The following is a 14,210-nucleotide window of genomic DNA, read 5'->3' as shown; positions in this document are numbered from 1 at the left end:
TCTGTAGAATAGTTTGAGGAAAATTTGTTATTTTACAATAAGGAGACTTCCAATCCATGAACCCAGCATATCTGTTTATTCAGAGCTTCTTTGATTTCTTTCATCAGTTTTGTGTAGTTCTCAGGATATTAGTCTTGCATATATTTTGTTAGATTTTTACCTAAGTTATAGGTTCTTGCTTGCTCCTCTTGCTTAGTCTTGTCCAACTCTTTGCAACCCCATGGACTGTAGCCTGCCAGGATCCTCTGTCCATGGAATTTTCCAGGCAAGAATACTGAAGTGGGTTGTCATTTCCTCCTCCAAGAAAGTTCTTTAGGTCATTGAGTAGTTTTCTTTATTTGTTTAAGACTCCTTTGGATTTTTCATTGGAAAGAATCATGTTTGCAAGTAGAAAGTTTTATTTATGAAATTGCCTTTCATTCCTTTTTCTTACCTTATTGCACTAAGATCTCAGTATGATGTTAAATAGGAGGGATGAAAACAGACATTCTTGTCTTGTTCCTGATTTTAGGAGGGAGCTTTCAGTCTTTGACCATTAAGGATGATGTTAGCTATAGGCTTTGTTGAAAATATCTTTTATCAGATTAAAAACACTGTCTTTTTAGTTTGCTAAGAATTTTTACCATTATTGGTTGTTGAATGTTATTAAATAATTTTCTGTTTCTATTGAGGTAGTTGTGGCTTTTCATCTTTAATCAGTTGATATCATGAATTGCTATCATTTATTTTCAAATATTGAAACAGCCCTAAATTTCCAGGATAAACTCCACTTGGTTGTGATGTGTTATCCTTTCTATATATAATTTAATTAAATTTGCTAATATTTTATTGAGAGGATTTTTGCATTTACCTTCAGGAGGGTTTTGGTCTCTGAGTTGTGTTTCTTATAGTATTTTAGTCTTTGGTATAAGATAATGCTGTTCTTTTTTAAAAAATTGGAAGTTGTTTTCACTTCTGTTTTCTGAAGTAATTAGTATAGAATTGGTATTTCTTCCTAAAATACCTGTTAGAAGAAAACCTGATGTTTTTATTTGTTGAAATGCTTTTAACAGTAAATTTGATTTCTTTACTAGCTCTAGGATTATTTCTTTTTCCATTATTTTTAGTTTCCACAGCAGAGCAGTGACAAGTGGACAATATGAAATAAGGCTTTTGTTTCTGCCAAGTGTGGTCCCTTAATTCAGTGACTACTTGAGCGGGTATTTTAAATATCACCTGAAAAGCTTCTCTGAGTAGTGTTTTCTGGGCCTCATTACCAGAATCTAATTCAGTGGGTTGGGTAGGGCTCATGAATGTACATTTCTGACAAGATCACTGATCAGCTTAGTTGAAGGCTATTGTATAGTGGTTGGAAAATTATTATAATTAGTCATAATTTCTTCACTAAATGATAATACTGGGCTTGTCATCTAACCTTTCAAAACATATATATATATATATGTATGTATGTATTATGTATGTATTCATTAGTATTAATCTCTGTAATACAGCCTGTATTCTCTTGAAATATGCCTGTCAGTATACCTGTTGATGGCACTTTCCTGGTGGCTCAGACGGAAAAGAATCTGCCTGCAATGCAGGAGACCCGGGTTCAGTCCCCTGGAGAAGGGAATGGCAACCCACTCCAGTATTCTTACCTGGAGAATTCCACAGACAGCGGAGCCTGGCGGGCTACAGTCCGTGGGGTCACAAAGAGTCGGACACAACTGAGTGACTAACAGTTTCAATTTTCAGTTTCATACCTGTTGATATTTGTCTCTCACTTATTTTTGAGCTAAAATTTCCCAAGATTCAGTCAGGTGTCATGTTCAAAACATTTTGAATTTGTGCTTTCTTCCTTTCTACATTTTTCTTTCTACTAATTTGTGACTTTATAGATAAGCACATCTGTGACTGTATAGACACATATATTTTTGTTGTTGTACCTAAGTGTTTCTTAATTCTTCATACATATAAATTTTCTTGATGGGTCGTTTTTTTCCAGTTTAGTTTAAAAGAAAATTTTGCTTATAAGAAAATCTTTCTGTGTAGGCAGCTTTGAATCGTTAAATTCATTAGTTATATGTAATATGTATATTTTATCGGCATTCAGTTTATGCATTGTGATTATATCAAATAATTATAACCTTAGGGTGTTTGAGTGGAAAAAAAATTAGTCTTTAAAATCTTAAGCCATTTTCAATAGAATTTTGAAGCAGTATAATTCCGCATGGTTCTTTGGTTGTTTTAGCAGAGGCCTATGCTGTGTAACATTTATATCTTCATTTCTGTTTCAGGTGCGTATAGCAGCCAAGTTCATCATTCATGCTCCTCCTGGAGAATTTAATGAAGTGTTTAATGGTGAGTGTTTAATTCATAACAGTAAGGCTTGATGTATCCAGTACTCATTCTTTAAAGAATAAATTATATAACCAGTAACTGAGCTAAAGAGAATGGGTAGAAAAATCTGTATTTTCTGAAATGCAATGAAAATTTTTGTCAATCTGCATTATGTAAGGTCTACAATATAATATATTTATGACTTATGATTATTGTACCTGATAAATTTTAATCCTCTAAAAGAATAACATTAAATCATTTAAAAAGACAAGAAAAATTTAATTTTTACTATTCTTTGGAATTGTGAGATGCGTTTTTTGTATTTCTTTTAAAGAAAAGCTTAGTAGATTAATAGGAACAGCCAAGAAAGGGAGAAACACTGTTTCACCATGCCTGTTTCATCTGCTTAGAAAATGACATCACATGTAAAAAAATTTGTTGTTTAAATTATAGCTCATAAATCAGTTAACAGTATGCCTCTTTAAACCTCACACTATATGGCAGACAGTTTTATAATTGCTCACCCATAGATGAGAAATTTAAATATAACATAGTCTCCTGGTTGCTGTAAAAACTATACTTCCTCTTTAACGGTAAGAACAATGTGGATGAAACATTGAGACAGTCATGCAGAAAATGGCTTGTAGTGATCTTTATACAAAACTTTTTTAAAACAGTTTTGAGAATAAGCTACCATAAGTACTTTTTAAAATGTGTTACTTCTATTTCATATATATTTATTTGGCCTTTACTATGTCTTAAAATTAAATTTATACATGGGTATTCAGTTTCATTTTTTAAACATTTTACTCCAGAGTAAGCTATTTAAACCTGTTTTTTAAGAAGTTTAATCATTCATTTTCATTCATAGCATAAGATATAATGGAATCTCACGTCAGAAAAGATTAGTTTTGAAATTCAAGTCAAAAAATGAGGCAAAAGTTGTTGCTCTTGTGCAGTCAGTCAGTTGTGTTTGACTCTTCGCAACCCCATGGGCTGCAGCACAGCAGGCTTCCATTTTCCTTCACCATCTCCCAGAGATGTGATGGACTCATGTCCATTGAGATGGTGTTGCCATCCGACCATTTCGTCCTCTGTCATCCCCTTCTCCTTCTGCCTTCAATCTTTCCTAGCATCAGGGTCTTTTCCAATGAGTCAGGTCTTCACGTCGTGGCCGAAGTATTGGAACTTCAGCATCAGTCCCTCCAAGGAAAATTCAAGATTGATTTCCTTTAGGATTGACTGCTTTGATCTCCTTGCAGTCCAAGGGACTCAAGAGTCTTCTCAAACACCACAATTTGAAAGCATCACCACCACCTTCTATATGGTCTAACTCTCACATCCATACATGTCTGCTGGAAAAACCATAGCTTTGACTGTATAGACCTTTGTCAGCAAAGTGATGTCTCTGCTTTTTAATATGCTGTCTTAGGTTATCTTCCATGAAGCCAGGCGTCTTAATTTCATGGCTGCAATCACCATCTGTGATGATTTTGGAGCCCAAGAAAATAGTCTGTAACTGTTTCCATTGTTTGCCCATCTATTTGCCATGACGTGATAGGACCAGATGCCATGATCTTCATTTTTTGAATGTTGAGTTTTAAGTCAGCTTTTTCACTCTCCTCTTTCGCCTTCATCAAGAGGCTCTTTAGTTCCTCTTTGCTTTCTGCCAGAAGGGTGGTGTCATTTGCATATCTGAGGTTATTGATACTTCTCTTGGCAATCTTGATTCCAGCTTGTGCTTCATCCAACCCGGCCTTTCACGTAATGTACTCTGCAAACAAGGTGACAGTGTACAGCCATATACTCCTTTCCCAACTTTGAACCAGTCCATTATTCATGTCGGGGTCTAACCATTGCTTCATGTCCTGCATACAGGCTTCTCAGGAGACAGGTACGATGATCTGGTACTCCCATGTCTTTAAGAATTTTTCAGTTTGTTGTGATCCACACAGTCAAAGGCGTTAGCTTAGTCAGTGAAACAGAAGTAGATGGATGTTTCTCTGGAATTCCCTTGCTTTTTCTGTGATCCAGCAGATGTTGACAATTTGTTCTCTGGTTCCTCTGCTTTTTCTAAATCCGGCTCATATATCTGGAAGTTCTCAGTTCACATACTGCTGAAGCCTAGCTTGGAGGATTTTGAGCATGACCTTGCTGGCATGTGAAATGAGTGCAGTTGTGTGGTAGTTAGAATATTTTTTGGCATTGCCCTTTTTTGAGATTGGAATGAAAACTGACCTTTTCCAGTTTTGTGGCCACTGCTGAGTTTTCCCAATTTGCTAGCATATTGAATGCAGCCCTTTAACAGCATCATCTTTTAGAATTTAAAATAGCCCAGCCATTTCAAATCCTAAAATACCCTAGAAAAACCCCCTAAATTATCCATAAACTGTATTAATGTATAATTTAGTACATAGAGTGACATATGGCAATTGTTACACATTTAAAAATTTTAACTACTGAGCTACACTCAGGAAGAATGGTAGTCTATATTGTGAAAAATCTGAAAGTTAAAATAATCTCCCTTTCAAGATAACTATAAAATCTGAAGCAATAAGTTGGGAAATTGGGGAGAATTCAAAAATACTTCTGTTTCCTGTAGGGCTTAAATTCTGTTTTAATATTCAGCCTTTTTAATCTAAATACACATTAATAAGTTTGATGGTTGGGACATTAAAGAAGACAGAGTCTCTTCTCCCTTGGGTCAAAATTGGTGTTTAACTTAAATTGATAATGGGGAAATTGCACTGAAGTCAGTGGCTCCCAAACTCCTGTACAATTTACAGAGCCAAGAATAAATTATAATTCTGAGAGAAAGTTTTTCACTTACTGTTTTGAGTTAAATGCCTTACAAATGTGTTCATCAGAAAGACCCTTGAAGAATATATGAGTCCTAGGAATTGCTTTTGTAAGTCTCATTGGAACTTAATGTTGAGTTGATACATTCTGTGTTGAGGTTCAGTAGATTTGGGCATTCAGGATAAGCCATACAGTAAGCCTGGCCTTGGGCTGTGGAATGTAAGTGGGGGATATAAGATATTATGTAGGTTTTAACTGAAGGAGTATATTAGTGTTAAAAAGGAATTAAATATTTGAAGGGAAAAAAATGTCATATACATTTGATTATTTTTATGCTGTTTTTGTTGATAACATTAACATCAGAATAATTTCATGGAAGCCGCAAAGGTTAGAAATGCAGAGTCATAATCTTGTCAAATTAGTGCTTCCCAAATGCTGTTTCCCAGATTGACTGTGTTAGAATCGTTACAACATAGATTTTTGGTCTTAGTTTTCAGGAACTGATGTGTTATCTGGGCAGGAGCTCTGAAATGTATACTGTTCTTTGTTTTTTTTAGACTCCCACTCATCACCCATTGTTCTAATGTGTGGTCTGACTTGAAACCACATCCTTTAAGAGTAGTTTTTATTTTATTCAAATTCTTCTCTATTTCTTTCATTGTATTCTACATATGATAAAAGTTTGAACTTTTTTTTTCCAGAGTAAAGATAACAGGATCAGTAGATTCTGCTTTTAAATTATTTTCCCATTTAAATGGGAGAAGAGACACTACCATGCAATACCACTGTTAATGCTTGTGCTTTAAATACTGAAGATACAAGAATCATGTGTCAAGTAGAATTGCCAGTTTACTTTGTGAGATAGGAATACCTATAATTTTAAATATCTTTGTTGTAGTTTTTCAGGCAGAAGCTTCCATTGTTTAAAATCAGTTAGTTTAGAAATCAAATTGGAGTTATATTAGTGGTTAGTCAAAGAGGTTTTTTTAAAAAATTGTGACCTACTGCTGAAAAGAGGTATGTGAATAGGCAATATTTTTTCTTTTGGAATAACTTTATGTTTTTATTGATTCGTAGTCATTCTAAAATTTCTAAAGTGCAGAAGAGAAGCTAGAATCACACAGAATTCTACCCTCTCTTCTCCACTGTTTGAATAAAATACTTCAAACATTTCGCAATTTAAATTTAGACTCATGTATATAACATTACATAAGTGTAGTACTACACATGATGAGTTTTGTCCTTCCTGTTTATTGTATATTTATTTCCATGTTGATAAATGCATATCTACATTATATCTACTAGAAGCCCAATTTTACACTATTTATAAGAACTATTGTCTGTGTTATATTTAACCAATTTCGTAAGTTATTTGTGTTATTTTCATTTAATGAAAAAATTAGGATACTTTGTTATATGTATTTTTATGATAGCAATTATGTACAATAGCCAAGTGTGTAGGGAAAATAATGAAAGAAAATACACCAAGACTAGAGTAGAATTTTGTTTGGTTTCTGGTGAAATTTTGTGATTTTTTTTCCCAACTAAAAGCTGTAGTTTTAGCTTTGTTTTAATGATTAATATATACATGTCTGCATAGTTGAGTCTAAAATTAGGACAAAGTTAAGAATCAACAACCAAAATGAGATTACTCATTCAAGTAAAGTAGTTACCCATATCCAACTGAACACATTCATCTGTTGTTGAACATGAGATGCCTGAGAAACAAAATGCCTACATCTGTACTGTGTTCACAAGCTGTTTCTTGTTTAATCACTTTTTCCATAAAGCAGATTCATCTGAGACTCATGGTAGTATTGTCACACCAGCAGGCATAGTCCTCAATCTTTTACATCCATAAAGCAAATTAATTTGAGACTCATGCTAGTATTGTCACATTAAGAGGCACAGTCCTCAATCTTTTGCAGGTCTGTTCACATCATCCTTTTGGTGTAGCTTATCTTCAGTTTATTCTTTGGAGACACAAAGAAGAAAGTTACAGGTATAGGTGGTTACAGTCTGCCTGCGTTTGAAATAACGATTTTTATTTCGTTACATCTCCTATTTCCTTTCCAAAATCTTTTCTTTTCTTATTAATACCATGATGTGTTTCTGTGGTTATTTTGGTCATCACAGTAATATTTTGATCTTCTGTACATATTTTGGGGGGGTGGGTAGGAGGCTAATACATGACGGGAATAACTTAAATTCAGTCCATAGAAATTTCAAATATAGGAAAATAGTAATACTGAAAACATAATGTTTGTTTTGCAGATGTTCGGTTACTACTTAATAATGATAATCTTCTCAGGGAAGGAGCAGCCCAGTAAGTATTATGTATTACATTAACTTAACTAAAGTGAAATGGGAGAAACTTTTAAAGGGGTTTTAGGTGCTAATCCATGAAACAGATACTTGTACATCAAGTTCATATATATGTACTAGATTAGAAGAGAAATATTTTGACCACAGAGGGATATAGAGACACAACTATAACATGGAACTCTGTATTCATTGTGTGTGGCCTGTATACTTAATACTACATTTTGGCATTTGCACAGTTGGATAAAATTATTTTAGAAACTTTGATTTTTGAAATTGTGATACTTTCAATTTTATGCAAGCTTAACTTTCTGTTAAATGATTGATCCTAATAGATATTTGAGAAGGACTGACTACTATATAGCACAGGGATCTATAGTCAGTATCTTATCATAACCTATAGTGGAAAATAATCTGAAAAAGAATGTATATGTTTGTATTCCTGAATCACTTTGCTGTACAGCTGAAATATTACAGATCAAGTGTACTTCAATTTAAAAGCTAGATTTTTGAGGGTTAGGAACTTATTTGTCCATAAATACCTAACATAGTATCTGAACCATGCTTACTTAATAAGTATTTACTAGATTTGTGAGTGATTCAAAGAATCACTAAGCAGTTCTAAATCTTAGTATGTCCTCTTTGGACCAATGACCACAATCATGACTTGCCACAACTATCTTAAGATTTTGGAGAAATAATTTGTTTTCTTTTCCTCTCCCACCTCCTTGAATAAGGCCTGTGGACCCATTTTTTAACTAACTTCTTTACTCATTTGAAAATGATGAAATTAAACTTTAAGGTGCCTTACAAAGAGTGTTCAGTATCCATACAGCCACCTACTTTCATCTTAGAATACTACCCAGAATGTGAAATCTTGACTAATCGGGGAAATTTGCTCTAATTCTTTTTTTGTAATGTTTGAAGGCTTTATCAATTAAATTTGTATTTTAAGAGTTAATTCTAATGAAGGTGGAAGTTCAGCAGACTTGCAGACATTTCTGATTTAAATTCCTATTATCTTTTCCCCACTTTTTAAATTGAAGTATAGTTGATATACAATATTACATATGTTATAGGTATACAGCATAATTATTCACAGCTTTTTAAAACTATATTCCATGAGTGATTACTACAAAATGCTGACTATATTCCCTGTTGTACAATACATCCTTGTAGCTTATTTATTTTATACATAATAGTTTGTGCCTCTAATCACCTACCCTTTTCTTGCCCTACCCACCTTCCCTCTCCCCACTAATAACCACGTTTGTTCTCCACATCTGTGAGTCTGTTTCTTTTTTGTTATATTCACTAGTTTGTCCTATTTTTAGATGATACGTGTAAGTGATACCATACAATACTTGTCTTCCTTTGACTTATTTCACTTAGCATAAATGCTCTCCATGTCCACCAATATTGTTGCAAGTGGCAAAATTTCATTATTTTTTATGACTGAGTAGTATCCCATAGTACATATTACTACTACTTCTTTATCCATTCATCTGTTGGTGGACACTTAGGTTGCTTCCACAGCTTGGCAACTATAAATAATTCTCCTATGAACATTGAGGTACAGGTATCCTTTTGAAGTAGTTTTTTTTCTTCTAATACAAACCAAGGAGTGGAATTGCTGGGTCATATAGCAGTTCTGTTTTTAGTTTTTTGAGAAAGCTCCATATTGTTTTTCATGGTGGTTACACCAATTTACATTCCCACCAACAGTGTAGGGGGGTTCCCTTTTTTTCACATCCTTTCCAGCATTTGTTATTTATGTTCTTTTGGATACTAGGCATTCGGACAGGTGTGAAGTGATATCTCACTGTGGTTTTGATTCACATTTCCCTAATGATTAGTAATGTTGAGCATTTTTTCATATGCCTGTTGATCATCTGTATGTCCTCTTTGGAAGAATGTCTATTCAATTCTTCTGCCTATTTTTTAAGAATCAGGTGGTTTGTTTTTTTGTTTGTGATTTGTATCAACTTTTTATATATTCTGGATATTAATTCCTTATCAGTTATATATCATTTGAAAATATTTTTTCCTGTTCATTATTTGTCTTTTTGTTTTGTTGATGGTTTCCTGTGCTGTGCAAAAAGTTTTAAGTTTAATTAGGTTCCTTTTGTTTACTTTGCTTTAGGAGATGGATCTAAAACTAGCTGTGATTTATATCAGAGTGTTGTCTATGTTTTCCTCTAGGCGTTTTATGATTTCCAGTCTTACAGTTGGGGCTTTAGAGTTTATTTTCATATATGGTATTAGAGAATGTTCAGATTTTATTGTTTTCAATGTCGCTATCCAGTTTTCCCACACCACTTACTGAAGAGACTGTCTTTTCTCCATTGAATTTCTTGCCTTCTTTGTCATGGATTAATTGAACATAAGTATGTGGATGTATTTCTGGGTTCTCTGCTCTGTTCCATTGATGTGTATGTCTGTTTTTGTGTCAGCACCATACTGTTTTGATTACTGTGGCTCTGAATTAGATTGGCCCAAAGGTTCATTTGTGTTCTTCCTTAACATCTTACGGAACAACCCAAACAAGCCTTTGGACCAGCCCGGTAGCATAACTCTGAAATATGAGAGCATGGTTCTTCCAGCTCTGTTCTTCATTCTCAAGATTGTACAAGCTGCTAGGGGTCTTTTATGCCCTGTTATCTTTTAATAGCAATGTTTATATTTTATTTTTTATTGTGGGAAAAATATACCTAATATAAAATTTAACTTTTTAATGTTTCTTAAGCACACAATTCTTTGGCATCAAGTACATACACGTTTTGTATAAACATCACCATCATCCATTTACAGAACTTTTTTTAAATTTTCCCAAAAGGAAACTCTACAATTTCCCATTCTCCCCTCCTCTTAGCCCCTGGGAATTATATTCTATTTTCTATATGAATTTGACTTCCCCAGATACCTCTTATAACTGGAATCATACAGTATTTGTCCTTTTGTAACTGGTTTTTTCTAGTTAACAGAATGTCTTCAAAGTTCTTCTGTGTTGGAGCATGTTAAAATTTCCTTCCTTTTTAACACTTGCTCTGTGTGTGTGTGTCTTGTGGATAAAAAATGGATAAACATTTTGTTTTTCCATTCACCTGTCAATGAACATTTGGGTTGCTTCCACCCCTGTTAATGATTGACATGCTTGATAGAAATCAGTTTACTTGATATCTTTGACTTCAGTTATTAGTTTCTGAGTGAATGGCCTCTTATTCCTAAGTTCTTTAAACCTTTTAAATTATATATCCAAGTAAAATTAAATTTTCTTTCTTATAGCATATAGGATGTTGACAAAAGTCTTATAAAAATAAAGGAAATGTACATTGTTCATGACCTTTTAACAGCAGTACTTTTCAGAGTAATTGTTTCCTCTGAGTTCTTTGTGGTAAATAAATGTGGGTTGTTTCATGTAGGTGCAAAAATTAGTGAATTTTTTTTAAGTTAAGGAAATAAGAAACTTGATTTGTTGAAAGAAGTTTTTCCTGTGCAGAATAAAGTTTAATGAAGGTCACAAAAATATTCATAATTATATAAGTGGTATGAAATAGTCATACATTTGAATAAAGTATGATGAAAGCATTGAAATTTTATTTATCCAAAGTAGTATTTATCTGATGTTTGTTACTTTTAAATAAATTGAATTTCCTTGGAATGTGAGCTATATTTCTCTTTTGTTATAAACCAAATTTCAGGGACAGTCCTGGTCCATATTTTAAGAGGTATATACATTAAATGTCTGATATTCTAATCTTTTAAGATTAGTCCTTGAGGAAATCAGTACCTAGTGGTAAAAACCAAGTGTTTATAAGTATGACTTCAGAAAACATCAAAACTTTAAGTAGAAACATCAGTTTTTCTTGCATGTGGTTATAGTTGCAGTAAATGATTGCTAACTAGATGAATAAGAAGAGAAAGTATTGATTCTTTCTGTTGAATTCAGTTTTAATCTTTGTACAGAATTTCTCAAAACTCTTTATTCAAATTCATTTTGCAGATTTCTGAGGTTATCTGTAAAGTACAGAAATATACCTTAAACCATTGATTGACTTTAGAACTATATACTCTGATTTGTACTGTCCTCTCTATGAAATAATTTTCAAACAAACATCGTGTTACCCCCACCTCATTGTTCCCTTGATTCTGAATTACTTTTGAAGTATCTCCAAACCTGGTTTCATCCTCAAAAGTTAATGTATCACCTGTCCTTGAGACTGTCCAGAGCTATATAACGTAAGTTTGAAAAGCATTATAAAAACATTGAGAATGTAGCCCAGTGGCAGTTTCATCAGAGTAAGTGCATAGCCATCGTCCTGTTGCTGCTTCAATTTCATTTTTTTGTATTGAATTTCTTTGAAACAAGCAGTCCCTTTCTCTGTACTTCTTTTCCACCTTCTGCCTTTTTCCTATTGCTTTAACTCTTTTAATTTTTTTTTAATTTAGTTTTGAGAAATTCCTGTCTTTTTGTAAGGGGAAGAAAACATGGGTTTTCTTAAAAAGTGGTTTTAATTGGACATCTTTGCTAAAAGGCATAAATTCAGTATATTTCATAGTAAAATTAGGCATACTGAAGACTTGGTACTCCTAAATCTAGAAAACTTTGAAATATCCAGAAATAGCCTTACATCTAACAGATGTATGAATACCAGACTTTACTGTGATGATGAGACAAATAAACCTCTTAGGGATTTCCCAGTGGGGAGTAAGACATGTTCAGTTTCTAGCTAACTGAAGAAAGTATAGAGGCATATTGGAGCCCAATATCAAAGGCCTATGGAGCAGAAAGGAAGAAATTTAAAATTTCTATTGAGCTGAGTTTAAATAATGAACAGAATTTGAACAATAGATAAGAGAAATTAGTGGAAATACATGGTGAAAAGTAAAAGATGTGAGTGACTCATAGTAAAGGGCGTAAAAATATCTTAGCTACAGGAACAGGTGACTTAGAAATGGGTGATCGGGCTGTAGGGGCAGAGAAATTGTTGGTTTCACTATGTCTAACAGAGTGCTTAACACCTAAATATTTGCATGATGGAGAGGTAGGTAAATGGATGATGAGTGGGTAAATGGAGTGTTTTCTGAACTAGAAGGAACTTTGGAAGTCATCTAGTTCAAACCCCTCTTTTTGTGGATGTGATAAGTGAGGCCTATACTAGCTAAATATTGAGAGCTGGATGTCATTCATCAGTTTTTATAAAGCCATATCTATATAATATATACCTAATATAAGATCAATAGTGGAGAATTAACAGTTTTATTTAACTTGTCATGTGCAGTGCAGGAGACTTTTATTGACAAGTGAATTGTTTGTGATTTTTTTTTTTAAGAGCATTAAATACATAATTTTAAATAACCTACCTTTTTCTTTTTTAGTGCATTTGCACAATATAACTTGGACCAGTTTACCCCAGTAAAAATTGAAGGTTATGAAGATCAGGTATGTACGTTTCACATAAACACAGGATCTGCTTTTCTTTATTTCACTTATAATGGTTAATGTATCCTGCAAGAATTGTAAAGTGGTATGTTTAAAAAACTTTTTTTAAGTGTTTATTTTAGCCATAGCCAATTAGGGGCAAAGTAATTGAAAATGTAGTTTCTTTTGTTGAGACCAGTAATGCAAAAAGTCCCTTTTAGAAATACTCAAATGTAATTATTTTAAGCTTTTATAAGATAATTGCTTTAAATCTACCTTATTGTTTTTTATAGGGAAAAAATCAATCCTATGTTAATACAAAATCTAGAATATATAATAGTAAGATTTATGTCATAATTTGGTTACTCTGGAATTCTGCAGTTGTTCATGCAAGTAACTTAGCATTTAGTAATTATTAAATCTTCTCTTTCCAAAGTGCAAGTTGGAATTGCTAAGCAAGAAAAGCCACAAAAAGTCACTAGCATTCTTATTTTTCATTTTTTGGCTTAAAGTTACTAATAATTGGACAGTAGTTGTATTCATATTATGCTTACATGAGGCACAATTTATAGAAAAGATATGAAGAAGGAACTTGTAGATAAAACACAACAGAAAGTAGTAACAGTCTCAGTGGCTAATTGAAGCTTGCATTTGGCATTATGCAATATGTGGTCCCCTAGTTACAGGGGAAAAAGACTAAACAGAAGATGACTTACAACTGAAGGGAAAAAGTAAATCTGGATAGGTAGATAGGAAGACAAATAGATTTATGCATGGGTGTAAATACACACACGTATATTTAGAGGCTTATAGTGGGTTTCATTTTATAAAGCTGTTAAAATTTTTTTTCCCTTGGGAGATTTTAACTGTTATAAACAATACTGTGCTGAACATTATTATACCTCTGAGCACACAGACCATCATTTTGTTTAGGTAAATCCCTAAAAGATTTGCTGGATCCAGGGAGTGCATCTTTTTAAAATGTTGGGTAGCTCCCAAATTGATTTTATGAACCTCTCATAATTTTAATACTTAAACCTAATAAATATAAAACAAAAAACGCACACTACACTAATTTCTCATATGACTGTAGATTTCATAACTTTAAATATTGACAAACAGAATCCAGAAGTATATCAGAAGAATGATATGTCAAGACTAAATGGAATTTATTATGGAAAGTAGGAGTGGTTCCAAGACAATATATGGCTCTATCAGTTAGCCAACAAGTCTTACGATATATCAAAGGACAGTGAAAAGGGGTTTGAAAAATCCAGCAGCCAATCCTCATTACAAAAACCCTATGTAAAACAGAGGTGAAGAGAACCTCTTAAATATAATAGACTGT

The 14,210-nt window shown here is 33.2% G+C and overlaps 1 protein-coding gene across 1 annotated transcript in view; it reads left to right on the top strand.

Moving 5' to 3' along the window:
- Positions 1 to 14,210, top strand: part of CAPZA2 (capping actin protein of muscle Z-line subunit alpha 2) — a 53,784-nt gene that overhangs the window by 24,389 nt on the left and 15,185 nt on the right. Inside the window, exons 2-4 of the mRNA XM_043872167.1 lie at positions 2,277 to 2,340; positions 7,393 to 7,444; positions 12,820 to 12,883. Of these exons, the coding sequence (XP_043728102.1) occupies positions 2,277 to 2,340; positions 7,393 to 7,444; positions 12,820 to 12,883 (180 nt within the window). The remainder of the gene's footprint in view (positions 1 to 2,276; positions 2,341 to 7,392; positions 7,445 to 12,819; positions 12,884 to 14,210) is intronic.

Source organism: Cervus elaphus, chromosome 18 (assembly GCF_910594005.1).
Source record: "Cervus elaphus chromosome 18, mCerEla1.1, whole genome shotgun sequence".
NCBI classification, from domain to species: Eukaryota; Metazoa; Chordata; class Mammalia; order Artiodactyla; family Cervidae; genus Cervus; species Cervus elaphus.
The sequence above is the reverse complement of the archived record's forward strand: the minus strand, read 5'-3'. Positions and strand labels throughout refer to the sequence as shown.